The sequence below is a fragment of the Ciona robusta genome, chromosome 9 (assembly GCF_009617815.1).
Source record: "Ciona robusta chromosome 9, ASM961781v2".
In the NCBI taxonomy this organism is placed as follows: Eukaryota; Metazoa; Chordata; class Ascidiacea; order Phlebobranchia; family Cionidae; genus Ciona; species Ciona robusta.
The window spans coordinates 7,763,052-7,781,622 of record NC_143243.1 but is presented as its reverse complement, the minus strand read 5'-3'; the positions used below and the strand labels follow the sequence as shown (position 1 = coordinate 7,781,622).

General features: G+C 38.3%; 2 protein-coding genes across 3 annotated transcripts; one reads left to right on the top strand and one right to left on the bottom strand.

The window, feature by feature from the left end:
* Positions 1-2,541: 2,541 nt before the first annotated feature.
* Positions 2,542-10,691, top strand: LOC149731897 (arg8-vasotocin receptor-like). Of its 2 annotated transcripts, none has more exons than XM_089885469.1 (9): positions 2,542-2,831; positions 4,223-4,398; positions 4,819-4,999; positions 5,318-5,425; positions 7,583-7,697; positions 8,331-8,489; positions 9,191-9,315; positions 9,685-9,801; positions 10,112-10,691. In XM_089885469.1, the coding sequence occupies exons 1-8, from the start codon at positions 2,652-2,654 to the stop codon at positions 9,757-9,759; spliced, it is 1,119 nt and encodes a 372-aa protein (XP_089741595.1). In that variant the 5' UTR covers positions 2,542-2,651; the 3' UTR covers positions 9,760-9,801; positions 10,112-10,691. The 2 variants fall into 2 exon arrangements, with proteins under 2 accessions (XP_089741595.1, XP_089741594.1); XM_089885468.1 differs by having other exon boundaries at positions 2,553-2,831; positions 9,695-9,801.
* A 259-nt stretch (positions 10,692-10,950) lies between these two features.
* On the bottom strand, positions 10,951-17,304 carry LOC149731896 (uncharacterized). Its single transcript, XM_089885464.1, has 6 exons — positions 16,844-17,304; positions 16,212-16,563; positions 15,511-15,639; positions 13,089-13,261; positions 12,588-12,722; positions 10,951-12,262 (listed from the first exon to the last, which is right to left on the bottom strand). The coding sequence occupies exons 1-6, from the start codon at positions 17,150-17,152 to the stop codon at positions 11,819-11,821; spliced, it is 1,542 nt and encodes a 513-aa protein (XP_089741590.1). The 5' UTR covers positions 17,153-17,304; the 3' UTR covers positions 10,951-11,818.
* Positions 17,305-18,571: the final 1,267 nt, after the last annotated feature.

Sequence of the window (18,571 nt, the reverse complement as noted above, 5' to 3'; positions counted from 1 at the left end):
TTTAAAGCTGCTTTTGACAAGCGTTGATTTATTACACATGCCAGTATTAGCCCATTGTGCGTTTTAATAAAGCAGGCCAGGTTTCGTTCAATTACGGAATGAGCTTTTGATTCTTGATTAAGATTCCGATAGATTGTTCAACTCCTACTTTCAATCGATCAGTAGTTGCCCTGGCAATAAAAGGCAATTTGTCAAGGGAACCTATATAAGTAAACATACGCTGTCTATATTCTGTAGGTTTAGGGCTAATACACGGATATTTGTAGATATACAAACCATCGGTGTGAGATATTTAGACAATATAATAACCACCCAGACAGGCGGCAAAATACCAGGTGTTATTTTTCAAGAGCAACGTTTTTTTATTGGACGTTTTTTTCTTTTTTAAAATCGTATATGCATTGTCGCACGGCCGTGTTTTTAATTCAAGCAGATCGATTTTGTTCGTTTTTTTTCTGTGGTTGTTTCGTGTTTTTGAAACTTTAGTGGTGACTTTAGATCACACTTCAGAATGTGTATAGACTCCGGTCTTGTTTTAAACAATTAACAACGGTCTATATTATGAGAGTCGTAAGCATACGGTTTTATAATTCTTTAAATGTTCCTTGTCTGCTACCAAAATAGACGAGAAAATAAAATGAAAACAAACATGTTCAATCTCTTTCCCCACCCTACTATGTAAAAAGTAGTATAAATAACATAGTTTTGTAATGCTGCAGTAGATTTAAGTAACCGCAATGTAGCGGCGGGTATTTGTAATGTATGACTGACGTAAAAGTCGCCTCGGGCCGCCTAAGCATGGTCGAGTGTTTTGTTTATTTCAGCAGAGAAGGTAGCTGAAGCAAAACGTCGTTAGCGTATATAAGACTGAAGAGGTTTTGTTATTCGAGGGCATGCAGTGATACCAGCCATGCCTCTGGGTGCGATTAGCTTCGTGATCGAGAAATTGCTTTTCAGATACCGCGCTATCAATCGTTCAGCTGCAGCTAATCTATACCTAGCTTTGGTAATCTGTTCTAGTCAAAGTACCAGCATATGTTGTAAATCAACGACAGCAAACCTAAGTTATAAACAATAATTTAAAAGTATTATCGCATAATTAGGGGTTGGGAATGTACTTCAGTGCGTAACGGAATTTATCTTTTGGGTTGAGATATTTTGACAGGCAGGTATAGAAACGAGGGTCTAAGAATAGCATGTGAATTGATTGGCCAATTAAAATACGGTAGCCAAAACAAACAAAGTACTTGAAAATTTACGAGTATATGATTTTGTGTTTTAAATATACATTCAGACCGCCTGGTAATTTTGGAACAGGTAACTAATTAGATTTTAGTTAAGATAATAATTAAGCATAGATCTCCGATGCGGTATATAGGCAATGACTTGAAGTGTAGTCATTTTAATCGAAGATCGAGTTGATGAACCGGCCAGCATTGATTTTGTGACAAGATTGGAGTCGGTTTTCATTTTGTGGCTGAATTCGAAAATGCAGACAGCAAAGAAAATTCAGATGTCGTTCTTTGAATTTTGAGTTTAGTTTTTCATTTGATTGTCGACGTTTTCCAAGCGGACAGCGACGGATTGCCCTTGCCGTAAATTCGATTACTCGCGAAGGGTGTCGACTCTCGTATGTCTTGTTTTCTGTGAATTTCAGTCAATCTGACACACTTGGTGTTCTGGTCGTCGTGGGCAAAGCAATTAGGAATCGGCTTATCCAGGCGACGATTAGCGTGTATCTGATTTAAGTGGCTGAGAGCGGAAGTTATACAATTGCCCAAAGTTGAAGTTTAGCATTATAATCGCTACATTTTCGGGTTCTGCGTGTGAAATGGCGTAGTGAGAACTATGTATTTCCGATTTGTCGTAAAAGTTTTTAATTAAATTTGGCGATGAAAAAGGATTAAGAAATTAAATTTCCTCGAGCAAGTTGCGACTTTTAATTGTTTCTCGAAAGATTCTTTGCTAAAGTAATTAATTAAAGCGTCAACTTTCAGCCTTGAGCGGCTTTTATGTTCTCTGCGGGGTTTGACGCATTAATATGCATAAACGATTGTATTAAAACTCTACAATTATAATCGCGATGGGTGGCCAAACCAAAGGCGAGTGGGGCGGTAAAATCGATTTGCCTTTTTCACAACAGTTTTCTAATCCAGGCGTGTATAGAAAGCAGGTGATGCTAAACGATTTCAGAAGCTATTTGACAGTTCAGTGTTTAACAAGCATTTTTGTAAAAGAGTGAAAAACAAAAAGTATTTGCGCATTATTAGTTAGAATTACTAAATGTTAATTTTTTAAGAATTATTTTACTGCGCGCATAATTTTCCAATCTTTTCTTCTATTTACAACAAGTACATTAGTTTATTTTAAATATTAATTTTGCGCTACTGTGCGTTTTTTAGATACTTTTCTTCCATTTTAAATTTGTTCACTAAACTGTTTTAAATATACTTTTTTTCGAAAACATTCTGCGTATATTTGTGCGCTTATTTTTCGCATCGCATATTTTTTCGCTACTTACACTTCTTACTTTGTTTAATTGCCCAATCGCTCGCTTATTTTTACCGATATTTTTCCGCTAATTTCAATTTGTCCAACAGTTTGTGGCAGGAGGCTGTCAAAACCTTATCTAAGATTAGCTTGGCTGCAAAATGACGTCATTGCCTAATCTGGCCCTTCTCGATGAAGAAACCACAGCTAGCTATGACGTACTTATGACGTCATCCATCCCACTTCTCGCCGTGCACCGTGTCCGAAATGGAACGGCCCTGCAGCGACAAATACGAATAACCGAGCTCTATATTATTGCTACGGTTTTTATTTTGGGTCTGGTGAGTTTTAATGTGAAATCAATGAATAAATGTAACTTGTTCCTCCTCACATGGCGGGGCAACGACCGTCGTTATAACACGGGTGTTCTGTTTCATACACCTCGTGCCTGCTTACGAGTTACTACGTTTGTAACTTATTAGGTGATTATTTCTTCAAGGTAAATTCTACTATTCCACCGCAATGTTTGTATGAATAACTTGGCCTATATAGAGAGATACAATATAGTTGTCTCATTGCCAAATTCGTATGTTTATTTGCGTTTTAGTTTAACCGGTTTTGGTTACGGATTATAGCCTATATATTGCTTCAGCAACGCATCTTATCTTTCTTATTACAAGCAAAACTTTACATTTCAAACGTAAAGTGTGAACAACAAAGCCGTTGTTAGAATCAAAAGAAACAATAATTCGAAACGACTTTTGCGTCCAGTCAGCCATTTTTTTCCAAACAAGGAAATATCAACGTATACCTGGTGACGTAAGTTATATTGACCCGCAGTATGCCCACCTCGTTACCGCAACCAATTAAGATCATTACAGAATACCACGTAGCATTTGCGGGTTAGACTCCCTGGCACGCTAGTGAATTTTCTCTTTTGGATTTCGCGACACGAATGGCTTTAACCACTCAGCTGCTTTCGACGAGGCGCTCGACTTTTGGCATGAGATGTAATTGCGACATTTCGATTACATAGACCCCGAAAGAAATGACTTTAAATCCCGAACCTCGGCAGTGCGACCATAACATGCACTTAATAACCACCAGTCTAATTGGCGCCACGCTTTCAGATTGAAAACACGCTTTAATTCAGTTATTACTAATCGAGACGATAAACGAGTTTGAAAACGCAAAATATACAACGCTGTATATGATACACCACCAATACTCGAATTCAAAATACATGGCAATTACATATTCCCCATTTGCTACATTGATCGATCCGTGACACACTTACACAAACGAGCTTATTAGGCTTTATTATTGGTTTGCGCATTACAGCAAATTTAACTCACGAAGAAAACAGAAAAAACAGAAAAAAGAACAAATCATAAAAAAACAAAGTCGAACGGCCAAAGTTATTTAATGAATTGCTGTCAATTAAGATAATATCCAAAACAACGCAAGGACTTTTTTATAAATATGCTCACTCAACCGAACACTATTTATGTTTTCCGTTGTCATATTTGCAGCTTAAAATTTTTAATTAGGAATTAATTTGTAAGAAGACGAAAAATGAAAAACAGTTTCGAAAAATAAAAATACACGTTTTTCACAAACATGCATAAAACGCTAAAGAATAACATTTTAGAAGTATATCATCAGAAATATATGAACTTCTACCCGAAACCACCCTGGTTAAAGCGTATATCCCTATACATAACTCTTACAGATTGGGAACTCTTGTGTCCTGGTCGCTTTGTGGCAACGATACTCCAAACACACACGAATGCATATCCTCATTTTCCACTTGGCGGTCGCTGATTTGATTGTAGTTTTATTTGAAATGTTACCAGAGTGGATTATTCGGTTCGGGTTCGGATTCTTTGCTTCGGACGCAATGTGCAAGTAAGATGTGGTTTTGTTGTGAGGTGGGGCAAGATGGGACATGATTTCATCTGCTCTTTTCATGTAATTTGGTAGTAAATAAAGAATGTGATATGTCTATTCTATGATTGCAATGAATTCTGTGGGTCTGGTGCTTATGAATTTGGGTAATTCCCGTAACGAAATAACATTCAGAATCCGAATCAACTGATACGAAATACGTAACCGTCAAAAAATCAAGTCTAACGAGCGTAAATAGCTATAGCTCTATTTTGCATTTATATATATCTGCTACGCGACATACAGTTTTGTTAAAGGCTTCTTGGGGAAGAGCGACTGATAACATCTTTATCACATCAAACAATTTCTGGCACACAAGATAAACATTCGTATCATTGATTGTCTTACGGTTTCCTAATTTTAAGAAACGGTTTTTTACAGGTTCGTGAAATACATGCAAATCCTTGGTATGTACGGTAGCACATACGTGTTGCTGTGCGCTGCCTTTGACCGGTACAGAGCGATCCGCTACCCAATGCAATCTTTCCAATTAACCGCAAAACGTGTTCATACAAGTGTTTTAATCGCTTGGGGTGTCTCAGCATTTTTGTCCACACCACAGGTTTGTTGCAAGTTGGATTTCAGTTTGCCAAAAAACGAGTGACTTCTGCATGTATACGAACGCGTGTTTTTTATAGATCGTGTGGCGGGGCAACGGCAGTCGTTATAACACGGCTGTTCTGTTTCATACACCTCTTGCCGCATACGAGTTACCACGTACGTAACTTTTTTATCCTTGCATGACGGTGTTTCGTACACCTCGTGCCCACTGACCAGTATATAACTTGTGGGTGAATACCCACGCAAATGATTACACACGTCCCTAATGGTAGCGTCGTCGAGCTTCGAACCCGTGATCTTTTAAACCTATTTCTTGCAGTTGTTCCTGTTCGAAAAACCGGAGACGCGAAATATGTGTCGCATGAAAAAATTTCCTTCAGCGGCGTTTGACCAAGCATACACCACGTGGTACTTCTTCGTTATTATGGTAGGTAGACTAAATTTACAAACCATGAGTAAAAACCAACACTGTGAAAAATAATGTACACATGTTATATTTATACACCTCATGCTCACTGTCGAATTATACAACGAGTGTTTTTTTTACAAAATAACGATCTGCCTCTTAATTGACATACATCCAGTTGTTCACAAAGTAAATGGATTTCGACCGATCTGTGAGTTACGAAGCGTGAACCAATTTTATCGCCAAACCAATGCAATACATCAGTAGCTTACACTACAAATTATAAATGGTTAAAAACTACATATTGCAAGTACGGTTTAGATAAAATATCTGTTTCTAAGTTTTCCCTGTAACTGCCAGCAGCGGAAAGTTGCCAGCATTCATTTGTGTAGGACATATATGGGAAGAGTGAAACACCTCTGGCACCGGAATCGCCATTGCGGTTTGCGTATGGTTGCTAACTGACGTGTATACGATGTACAGTCTGTGAACTGGCGAGTATAGGATGTATAGTGGTTAGGGTACGACGTGCGATGCATATACAGAAAGGCAAGGGATCTCAACAATTTGGATTTGGCTTCTCAAGGTTCTATTTAAGGTTTTATGGCGTTGGGCATTTAGAAACGGGATGCATTCATTTTCCTGCCTGTCCCAAACGATTCAATAAAAGGCGTTTGTGATTTTTTTTACGAATAAATTTTCAGAGATGTCACTCAAGTCGTTTCCTTTACATCTTAAGTCGAATCAATACGCGTTGACGAGTTTAGGGCATTTGTCGGCAAAATTAAATTCCCACCCGGGCAAGAGAACCCGGAAATTTTTTGCACAGAAAGCGGAGATCAATTACCAAGCAAGATTAAAGCAGCGCAGGTCACTTATACTAGAGCGGCCTGTCGGTCAATGAATTATTAATTCAAGTTTTAGATGTTTGCTCGACTTCAATTAGAGTCCAGAAAGACATCAAAACAAACAAGTTGTTTCTCCATTCCACCGCGCGTCGCCTTGGGATTTGAAAAGCAAACGTTAACACGTTCCTGAAAGCCAAAATCGATGCCAACAAATCCTAAGTGTGGCCAATGATCCGGGGCGCCTTGACGAGGTTTTACTGCTGATTTTGATTGCGAGAGCGAAGTTTGACACATCGATTGCTTCACCTGCCGGTTTCCCATCAGACGAGATTTGATTTTTCAATAATGCATGAGCTGCTATAGGAGGCTGGTTGTCGGATTCCGCTCTACCAGGATTTGTGTTTCACCTTTTAAATGCCACCCAGGTCGAATCGGGTGGAATTCCCAGAGAACCTCACAACGTTCACGGGCTCATATAGGTCTGGTCAATGGCGTTGATGCTTACGTGTTCCTTAGATATGGCGCCTGCGCAGTTTTCAGTGCTTGGTGCTCACACTTTTTACCATTGGCATTGAAATCAAATGGTGATCGATCCCATAATTCGATAGCGTTCTAATAGATGACGAAATGCCGTCCTTGCGCATTTTTGGACAAGATGACCGAAAACGCCCGGCCCGCTAATATGCACCAAACGGTCCCTAACTCTACAACGACTGCCGTTTTCCCGCCACGCGAGGAAAGAGCAAATTATCTTTATCATTTTTAAATCGTAGTATATAGCGAACAAGCATCCTTATATACAGACATGGAAGCGAAACGCGGTTTTCTTTGCGGGGGAAATTGTGCGATAATAAATTACCGCAAACTGTTGTTCATAATAAACAATAACAAATTAGATGATTCAAAACAAAGGTTACAAACGACCAAATACAATTAAACGTATATTTACATTTTATAATAGCTTCAAGACAAGAGTTTCGCCCTTGAAGAAGAATATTTGACGCAATAATTATGTGTTAGATTTTTTGAATAAATAAATGAATGAATGTAACCTATTTGGGGCACGAATGTTCTGTTTCACATACACCTTGTATCCGTTTAGCGCAATCAGTTACCACATATATATTTAACTTTGCAGAAGTCTTTTTCTGTAAGATTCCATATAAATAGAAGTTAAATAGGGCCGTTGGTATTTTAGCAGAAATATTTATCAAACAGAATACAATTCGTTGGGCTATTTGATGGTATTTCATATAGTACTTTTGTGCGACGAATCAGTTTTTTTCTGTATTTTTTGTCCGCTTTTAAAATTTCACTTTTTGTTTTCTAGTTCATCCCGACATGTTTTCTCATCTATCTTTACGGAATGATAGCTGTGTTAATTATGCGAAACCTCAAGCAGAAGAACAAGGCGGGTTCAAGTACATCGCCCGTCAGACAAGGAGGTATATGTGTATGTATAGTATAGTGGGGGGAGATGGGACGCCTTTCCAAATATCTTGATCGTTGTTTAAACAATTAACAACGGGCTATGGGAGTCGTGAGGATACGGTTTTATAATTCTTTGAATGTTTTTCGTTTACTACATAATGGGACGAGAGCATAGCATGAAAAGGTGTCTCATTTTCCCCATCGTACTATACTTAGTGTATAAAGTTATTCAAACCGGCTTACCGTCTTTCTGGCGATCAATACAAGCAGATTGTAAAACGCGATCGGTTTTATTGCAGATAGATTCGAAATCAAATTAAATTTTATCAAGTATCTTCCGGTTGTTTTTAACGATCACGCGCAGGCCTGCTATCGCTGCTTTAAACAGGTTGAAACCGGTTTCGATGACGTAAAATCAGTTTTCGTTAATCGATTTGTGATTTTTATTTTTGGGACATTCATAAAGTGGGGTCGAATTTGGCAAGAGCTCTAATTAGCGTATGTCTCCCTGCTTCTCCCGCTGTACGTAAACACACATTAAAACAAAGGTCAACATCAAATGCCTCGTATCCGCGGTAAACTTGTGATCCGTATGTTTTAATAATACATGAGCTTCACACGCTAAACGACAGTTTCTTCTACTACAGGCAACTTCGCACCAAGAGCAAGCAGCACTGCCGGGATTTCTCGAGCCAAAATTAAGACCGTGCAGATGACGTTAGTGATTGTGATTACGTACGTGGTACTGTGGACGCCATTCTTCACAGTACAGATGTTAGCGGCTTGGGGGGCGATTAACGAAGACCGTAAGTATGTGGCCTGCTGGGTGTTGGGTCGCTCAAATTGATTTTCACTTTTTTAGACGCAATATAAGTTTATTAGGCAATGTTTAAGAGATTAGGTGCAAAGAAAGAAACAAATATATGAAGACTACATATAGAGCAATGTGGGGTAAGATGGATACCATTCTCACATAATGTCCCATATTTTTCAATCGTGTTTTGGCCAATTAACAAAGCTGTTTTAGGGTCATAGTGAAATGGTTATAAATTTCTGTAAATATATTCGTATACTATACAAAATGAGACGACAAAAGAGAATAAAAACATTGCCCATATTATCCTTACAAAACATATTGTATGGGGTTTACAACGTAACAGGCGTGCTATATATTCCTCGCAAAAGTCTGCATCAAAACAAAGTGAACAGAACTTTTTAATTTCACACCAAAATATTCGTTAAGTTTGACTCGCCCTTTACATATAGATGGTTTTGTGACGGCAGGCAAATATTTTAATGCGGTCGATATGTGATTTTAAATGCAGGCGATTGATTGGTTAAGATATTTATTGGCTACGTTTAGTGCAGTGACGTTTCCAACGCGTCGATACCGGGACAAAATCCAACCGCATAGTTGACGAAAAAGCTTTTGGAATCGACAATTTTAGTAACCTGACACTTTAATTAAAAGGGAAGTCGATTTTTGTAAATAACTTCTACGTTTCAGACATTGCAGCCAGTTGTATTAAATTGCTCGCGAGTCTGAATTCGTGCACAAACCCCTGGATCTATATGGCGTTCAGTGGGAACCTCCTGGGCGACATCAAGCGGTTCATTCTTTGCCAGAAGAAGGTACTGCAAAAGTGCATGCATTTGTGTTTATTCAGATATTATGACATTCACTGTATCTAAATGTACAGTGAGCATATATATAGTTCTGTTGGGTAAGATGCTGGACGTTAGCACATAAGTTTTATTCCCTGATTTCCTGATCGTGTTCTTAACAATTAACAACGCTCTTTTGGAGCCGCGTAGCTAAGGTTTTACAATTGTGTGAATGTCTTTGTTTTCTACCAAATGAAACGAGAAAAGGGAGTAAAACTCCGTCTCACACTACTATACTATATGTCGATACCAAATGGTTAGGATGAATATCAGAACGAGATAAAATGAAGGAATGACATAACATAGGCAATCCGTATAGTTTTTACATAAAAGCAGCTAATTACAGAAGAAGTCGTCGTTTACCAACAAGAGTCGTCAAGGAGACACGGGCAAGAAGACACGAAACTATAGCGCTTTCGACCCAACGACTAAGGAGACAGACATGACTGCTACGTAAGCTCTTTTAAAAACCATAGTCGATGGTATATTTCAAGTCGGGGTAAGATGGATACCCTTTGCATATAAAGCCCTAATTTCATAATCGTGTTTTGAAATTTTAACAACGGTATATGGGATTCATTAGAATACAGTTTTTTAATTGTTTGAATGTTTTTTGTTTACTACCAAATGGAACGAGAAAATAAAGTGATAAGGTGTTCTGTCTTCCTCCTCCCTATACTACAAATACTTTTTATTCAGCGAATGGCCCGTTAAAAATATTAACACATGAACAATATTACCCCAACCTACTATATGTATATAGGACAAACATGGAGTTGTCGGTCGCCAAACCTAAAGCACGGAATGCAAACAATAAGAAGAAATATCAAACTTCTGAGTTGAGCGACATCGCCTCTAGCGGATTGATGGAGAACGAAAGTGAAAATTAGTGGCGAAAATACAACGAACATTTTGTCCTTCCTAACCGAAACCTAAGTTCCAAAAATGTTTCTGAAAACTTTGTACTAAATGGCAACACATATTACTATGGGAAACCTTAAGCACATAATATCCAAATACCCTGATCGTGTTGGGAACAATTAACAGCGGTCTATGCGGGGTCGCGAGGACACGGTTTTATAATTCTTTGAATGTTCTTTGTGTAGACTACTACCAAATGGGACGAGAAAATAAAGTGAAAACGTGTTCCACCCCTCCCCGCTATATTGCACCCATTGTTTGAGATGTAACAACTCCTACATAAAGAAAAGTTCAAATTAACTCTGCTAAAGTGTGAATACGCTGCCAAGCTGAGATCCTTGAAGTTATTGTACAGTTCCCACGTGTGTGTACCTGTTGTGTCGTTGCGTCATGTTCGTAATATATAGTGAAGATTAACAAAACCGCTGTTATTTATAACTGATTGTTCCACGAATGCTGCCATCAGCTAAATTGAGAATCTTTACACGACCACCTTAAATAGAAAATCAACATAAATTGGGTTCGATCTCAATGCAGTACTATGGGCCATTAACCGAAGTCGCTTCAGTATACTATGCTAATATAGCAGGAACCTACGCCCGTCAACGCTTCCATGTTTTGTACAACATTCTAACGGTGAAAAGTTCAAACTTTGTACTTTTTTAGGATAGGGGCATCATCTAAAGATAATATACTTGTATTTCTTTCTTCGAATTCGCTCGCTTTTATAAAATGTGTATAAAACAAGCGCTGTACAATATGAGACGCCAACAACTTAATCGTACTACAGTTGTCCAGCTTTATAGTGGTGAAATATCAGACCAATGGTTCGTTTCCTTTGGTAGCTGTAAAGGTTTTTAGGAATGCCAGAAAAAGCTAAAAAGGCCAAGCCAACGACCTGCGTTTGCTGGTTGTCGGCATATATACAGCGAAGAGATTCAACTACAAGTTTGCCTACTAAGTGTCGATGGATTTTCTACAAGTACCTTAGAACCTAATACTGTTCAATTGCATCGGACACAGTGAATCAAAGGGCCCGAGTTAAAAAAAGGTAAATAATACCAGATCAAGGAAATGGGAAAGCTCAGTAAATTGTTGTGACCAAAAACTGCTTGTATATCGCCGATAAAATTGGTACTTTTTATAAAAGGCGACAAACAGACGTGTGTATTAATTCTTGTCGTTGTCTAAATGTAGGTCATTTCTGTTCTGGAAGCTAACGGATATAATGCGGTCTGTATTAACCGCAGCGAGTATGCCGGGTGGGAAAGCAGCTGTCTGATACTGCTGTCTGGGGAGTATTTGCACTGGAGCCCATATAGTCGTGCACCTCGCACTACATTGTGTGCGTAACACTGTAAAGAAGAATGAAGAGTTTGGTGAAAACCGCACGAAACTGGACCCGGCCAGCGCACGAAACCGTATCCGGGCAGTTTTCCGGACAGATTCGACTAGTCTTGACGTTAACCCGGCCACATTTGACTGTTTTGACTGGAACCTGGTCAGTTTCAACCGGTTTTGACCAGAAACGGCCAGTTTCGACCAGTTTTTAGTGTACCAGGCTCACTGAAGACGGGACGCTGGAAATAGAAGCGGAATCGACGCTGATTGCGACGTGTGAAACGGAGCAAGAAGAAGACTCGATGCGGGGGGTGCTGGCTCGAGGAAAGTCGCCGTCAACTGACTCAAGTGACTTCTCCGAGGAGCTAGGGGTGGGGTTTGGGGATGGGGTGGTTGTTGTACTGTCAGGGGTTTCAGGGTGACAAGGGACCACTGTAGGGTTTGCAGCGTTAATTGAAACGTCCACATTCTTGCTGTTGTTTCCAGACAGAGAGGAGGTAGTTAGAATTTCAAGGGAACTCGGGGAAACTTTGTCTTGGCTCAGTTTTGCTTGCGCTGCTTTGCGAGCTTCCGCGAGTCTCTTCCGAGCAGCTTCTCGCCTCTTTTTTTCCTCTTCCGCGGATTGTGTCTTTGGTTTACCAGCACCAGTGTTCTGGGAGTGGGGATGAAACGGAACGAGTTAATTTCAGATATATCAGATTTAAGCGACGATTTGCGGGAAATCCGGTTAATTCCTGTTTAATCCGGTTTTAATAACAAGGATTACATTAATCTTTGAATCTAATATTCGGGTAACAATTTCAATAAACGAATGTTGGAATATTAATAAACGAATACGAGTCTATACCTCTTACCAACTTGAAATTGGTTTGAAGCAAAATGTGGTTTTAACTTGAGACAAACAGAAGCTTTTGTCCGCTTCAAAGTATTCGCCGCAACAATAGGAGACCAGAAAGCGAACCGATAAGAATTCTTACCTTTTTCGGGCCGCGTTTTGTCGCGGTTTTCTTTGACGTCACAGGCGCCGTTTTTTTCTTGTCGGTTTCTGCACGTTTCCAGCCGTCGTCAGCTACTTTCTGGAGGGCTGAGAATTTGGACATAACGTCCTCGACCTGGAAAATCAGCCAACATTAGAAACGGACTGGAATCGTATAAAATATTTTATCCTTTAATTCAAACGCCCCTGCCTGTACATTAATATTCAAGCATGTTTTGTTTTTGTGAAATGTTTAATTAGTTGGTAATGCAGTATAAAGGTATTTTTTGTAACTAATCCAACTAATGTGTAATGTATGACTGATAATTAAGGTAACCCATCAGGGACCACTGAGCAATTGTAGTTAAGTGTCCACAGATGATCACAATGGTAGCAGAGTCGAGCTTCAAACCTGTAAACTCCTGGCTAGAGCCAGTGGCCTTACCAGTCACCACTATACAACATTATGAGACTTTGACCCCAAAATGATAAAAATAACAACCTGAAAATAAATCATGTCCCAAAAACCTCGTAGATCTGAAAGTAAGACTGGCCTGTCGTCTTTGCTGCAGCCGTTCTTACCATCAGCCCTATCGATAAGGGTTGTGAACTGCGTGAAACGCTCAGTAATCACGAGCCTAGTTTGCCCGATCACGGTTCGAATCTCGTCTCGAACTGAAAACAAAACGGATTAATGTGATTAAAATAACGGATAGTTTTGGGGGTGTAGAAAAAAAGAGCAATGATACATAAGAACTACAGATAAAACTGCACGGCAAAAGACGTTACTTTATTTGACTCGTAAGTTCATAAAAATAAAAAGTAAAATAGACTAAGGTGACAAAAATAAAGGATTAAATTCAAAAAAATATTACTTTAACGGCGTATTTTTCTTATATGGTAACAGGGTGGTCCGGAAATTTAAAGGTTATTTATAAACAAGAATTGCGTATTGTGTTCTATATGCGTAGTCTGTTGAAATATACGCGAGCAAGAAATAATATTTACACTCCAAATACTAAGCGTTGTAATCTAATCTACACGGAACCTTGTGGCAATATAGCAATCAGATGGCTTGAACAGCGCGTATATTTGATCCCATAACAATACAGTGCTGCTTAATAAAGGTGGGAAGACTGGGAATCTGACATATATTGATATATCATATATGATACAGTATGTTAGGGTAAGATGATACATGTTTCTGTTCTCTTTACTTTTCCATTTAGTAGTAAAAACATACGGAATTATAGAGCCGTAGCGTCACGACTCCCAAAATTGCTGTTAACTGTTTAAAACAAGATCAGGAAATAGGAGATACTATATGCTAACGGTATCCCATCTTACCCCACAGTAGTACTACTGTTATAAAGGATCGAACAGTATATGGATTGCTACATTATGTACGCGTGGAAAACTGTGCTGTAACAGACCGAACACGTCATGTAATGAACGGTGTGTCACTTAGTTGGTAGGTACAACAACACAGTATTTGACAAGCTCACATAAGACTGTCGATCGTAAAGTTATACGACGTGTAATGAATATATAACGGAGTGGGTGTGTGGTTAGGTGTTAACAAGTTTACTAGTTTATGAATCAAATATAGTCGCGTTTTAAGTTTACTGATTTAACAAAGATTTTTCTTAACTACAAATAACTACGAAAAAAAGTTTTAAAAAATGATATTAAATAAAACCAATACACTGCATTCTTCACAAAGTATGCACTGAAACAAGTTGAATATTTTAGGAAGCACTAGTCACTAGTGGGTTTTGGATTGTATGCCAAGACCACCTTCCTAGCAGGAAGTATGTTGCTACGTGTGCCAGTTGTTGGAATATTTTGTGGGCTATGAACTTGGCTGAAGGTTTATTAAGCTTTTGTGGAAAAGAAAACAAACGCCCACCACCAAGGTTCGTAATTGTTGTAAATGGGAACTATCTAAACAAGTCTACGCTATACAATAAAGCTTAAACAGGAGAGTATTCGGTTTCTGAGTTTGGCGAAACCGCGAGCGGCATAACTAGAAATCTAGGGCAAGAAAACTGAAAGTGAACTAAACCCGATAGGAATAAAACTGCAGAACGGCCAAAACACCGCAACCTTTTTGCTCTAAATTACAAGACAATGTTATTTTTAAACACATTTGCGACGGACACGCCGTAGCCGTACCATGAATTTATATCACGAACATTGCATACCGCTGTGACGTAAAATGTAGTAACAAGCAGCAAGCGTACACAAGATTTAGTGACGCACATGTCTCTGATACGTCACTGCCCATATAAGGACAAGAAAACCGGTCACGATTACGATGGGAATATTTCGTAGACACTCATGTCTCATCAAACCAGAGGCCGGCACATGGTTAAGAACCTTACGCAGCTAAAATCAATGAACACTGATTGATTTAGTGCAGCTTTAAATGTTCAATAATATTGTACGCGTTTCGCCGAGGGAAAACGCACGTTAATGTTAATGCGTCTATATTAACGTTCTGAGGGAAATGGAACATAATATAGTTATTGCATATTAACTGGGAAATATGTAATTTATGAAAATGAAGATTTAAAACCTATATATATATATAGGAAAAGCTTAAACATGGTGTTAAAATCTAGCATGAATTATTCTGTTTTCCACACTCTAATCTACACTGTAAAGGGTAGACAGAGTCTACAGCATTGAAAAGTAGTTTTGTATTAAAATTAGGAAATTGATTATAATTAATAATTCATCATTACATATAGAAGCTAAACTAACAATATAGTTTGACTTGCTTTTTGGTTTAATGCAGTTATATACATGCACAAAACTTTATATTATAATCTATACAACACATCACTTCACTGTAAATTGCTAAATCAAATCCTACACCCACAGAAAAGCTTTTAAACTGATTTGTTGTTCCTTTTACTTACTGTCAGTGGGGCACTGTATCATGTGTTTACTTGGCAGTGTATTCCACTTTTCGATGAGATCATTCAATTTCTCGGTTTCCTTTACAACCAAAGACCTGAAGTAAGAAGTGCTTTCTTCTTCTTTAGTGTCTGGGTAATTTTGAAAAAAATTTTACACAACCTTTTTTAGATGAAAATTATGACAATGTTTTTAGGTACAAACTTTTAATTTTTGATTTAAAACACCTTTTTGTTGTCAAAAATTTGGGACATTTTTTTGTTTAATCCCACTAAATTTGATGCTAACGCATTTGCTCTAAGAAATGAGTTTGGAAAATCAATTATACAGTGAGTCAGTGACACATGTCAGCCACATGCCCACAGGTGTTTAATTATTAGACAAAGACAACCCATGTCATTCTGACAGATACACACTACAGGTTTGGCATATAAAAGACAACTATTTATTTAAAAAAACTTTTTGTTTAAAAAAACTAGAAAATATTATGAATAATTATTAATTAGCTCAAATATATAAATATATATTTATATAAAACTGAAAATATACAATTTCTTTTTTACTGAAATTGTTTACCACACCTTGGATTTTTAACATTATTAATCTAGTTTTCCATGAGGGATAGTTTCACTTTAAAGGAATATTCTGGTGTAAATAGTTCACTCACACCACACCTGAACACTTAAGCATCCACTTCACTTACCACTGAGAACGGGCGACTTCTTTTCAACTACAACTTTAGAAACATCTAACTTTTCTTGCGTGGGGTGAATTTCTAATGCTTGGACTTCAATTTCAGGGCTTGAAACCAAACAATGCACCGTGGGTACAACGGTAGAGCAATCTGAATCCTTAACATTGTTGTTTGTAACTGTTGCGACTGTTGTAGGGGGGTCTACACTGGATTCTGTACTTGTGAGGAAAATGCCTGCAACGTGGCTGTCCCTGCTGTCCATGGCAAGGTCAGTTCCTTTAACATTATCACTTGGTGCTGCAGCTGAGTTACTGCTGTGATGAGAGGTGACAGATTCTAAACGACGACAATTGCTCCGAGTCTGGATTAAAAAATGTATAATTAGAAATAGAGAAAACTTTTTATACAGCACAAACATACAGTGTCATCTACGTTGTCATCTAAGTATGACAGTTGATTAAAAATAAATATAATAATGTGTTCATTATTTTGTTCTGATTACAAGCTTGTTTTTGCTATAATAATTCAGCATACCTCTTAGTATACAGCTAGTTACCATCTCCACTTTTAACAATAGTGAAAGTTAGAAAACTGGCAAAAATGTGCAAAAAATAATCTTAAAAACTAAAACTTGTTCCAACCTGCACATGATTAGGTGGGTTGTATAAGTCATAAGAGAAGTCTTCATCTATAGCAGTGCTTCCTGTACAACACGAGTCTCTTGCTCTCGACAGTTTCCTGCTCCTTCTTTTCGTAGGAGCATTGTCCACCAATACATGGTTACTGTTTGCTGATGTAGTACTGCCATTACTAATAAGCTGACTTGTGTTTTTTCCTTTTGCATTATTTTCATACTCGGTTCCAGGCTCTGCATATCCAAAGCAGTTTTGGAACGGAAACCCAAAGCGGTCGCAGTTCAAAGTTGAGTGGTATGTTCCCATGCTTCCCATTAGGGGTTGGTGGCGTCTCTAGCAAACTTATAGAAACACAATTCAGTCTTCGAGATTGGAGGTTTGACGGTGTAGCACAGGGAAATTAACACTTCAGTATTTATGTAATATATGAAATTAAAATCCAACTAATTCCTGAAAAGACAGTAGATTAGTAACCTTTCAGCATATATATATATACTAAACAATAAAGGTTTCATGCAGAATAACTGAACGCTAGTGTGATATACCCTCATGAACTTTTGTATTTAACACATTGTAACAGACTAAAGTTAACTCAGCTTTCTAAGCAAAAATAATCAAGGGCAGTTATTAAACAACTGGAAAATCTCTTCTGGCAATCTACACTTATTACTTAAGCAATGGCACAACTTTGAAAACTATATAATACGTGGTTAATATAGAAAAGGTATTAAACTTTACTCTGTAATGTCCTGCATAACAAACTTTGTGGGGAAGTTGGCCTATTACTCTAATCAGTGCCTTTGCACCTGTTATAGCAGAACAATTAAGATTAGCACAGTATGGCCCAGCCAAATAAATCTAGACCAGATCTTTTCTCCCACATCAAACGAGTTTATTAATTCTCAGAAGACACTCACTAAAGATTTAAAATTCTAGACTGTAACTTAAACCTTGCAATATTATACTGTCACAGACTCATATGATACTATAAGCCATACAGCTGACAACTGTAAACAACTTCCCGAGTTTCCTGGTGTCATTGCCGACACCAGGAAAGGTTAAATACTTCAAAGTAGGGTCGGGAACTCTCAACCATTACGCGGCCATTACACTGCACTCGCATTGTTACGTGTTCTCTTAAAATAGGCCTGGCTTACAAGAGCGCTTCTAATGTGACGTACCTTGCTGAAAAACGATATCCTTCTGAAAACTGAACTCAGCGATTCGTAATACAAACTCCCACGTACTGTAGAGAGATGGACGAGTAATTATAGAGAGTCGCAGAATAGTGTAAGCCAAGAGAAAAAGAGACCGGCCGACGGTGACGTAATCGTCTTGATTTGTCTTAACAACTGCGCTGGACGCTCAGGGGACGAACTGTCTGGTTACAACAATATAAAGACGAGGCTCATTAAACAGGCAACATAATTTCGCTTTATATCACGAGAGATTTAGAACGAAACTGTTACATATTTGGTTTAGGCTTGTCTTAAAACACCTACGTGGCGGGAAGCTTACGAAAGGATAATCTAGGCCAACTCACACTTAAACAACATAAAGACGCTGTTAGGGCAGCAACTGCTAAACAAACTAGGCTACTGCGGTGAAAGTTACGCGTCCTCAAGAACGATTGCCGTCGCCTTTGTACACAAGCTTATTTGAGGATAAATAATTGAAACTCGTTCGTTATTTTGACATGTATTGCGGATATGGATGCGACGGCCGCTATGCCCG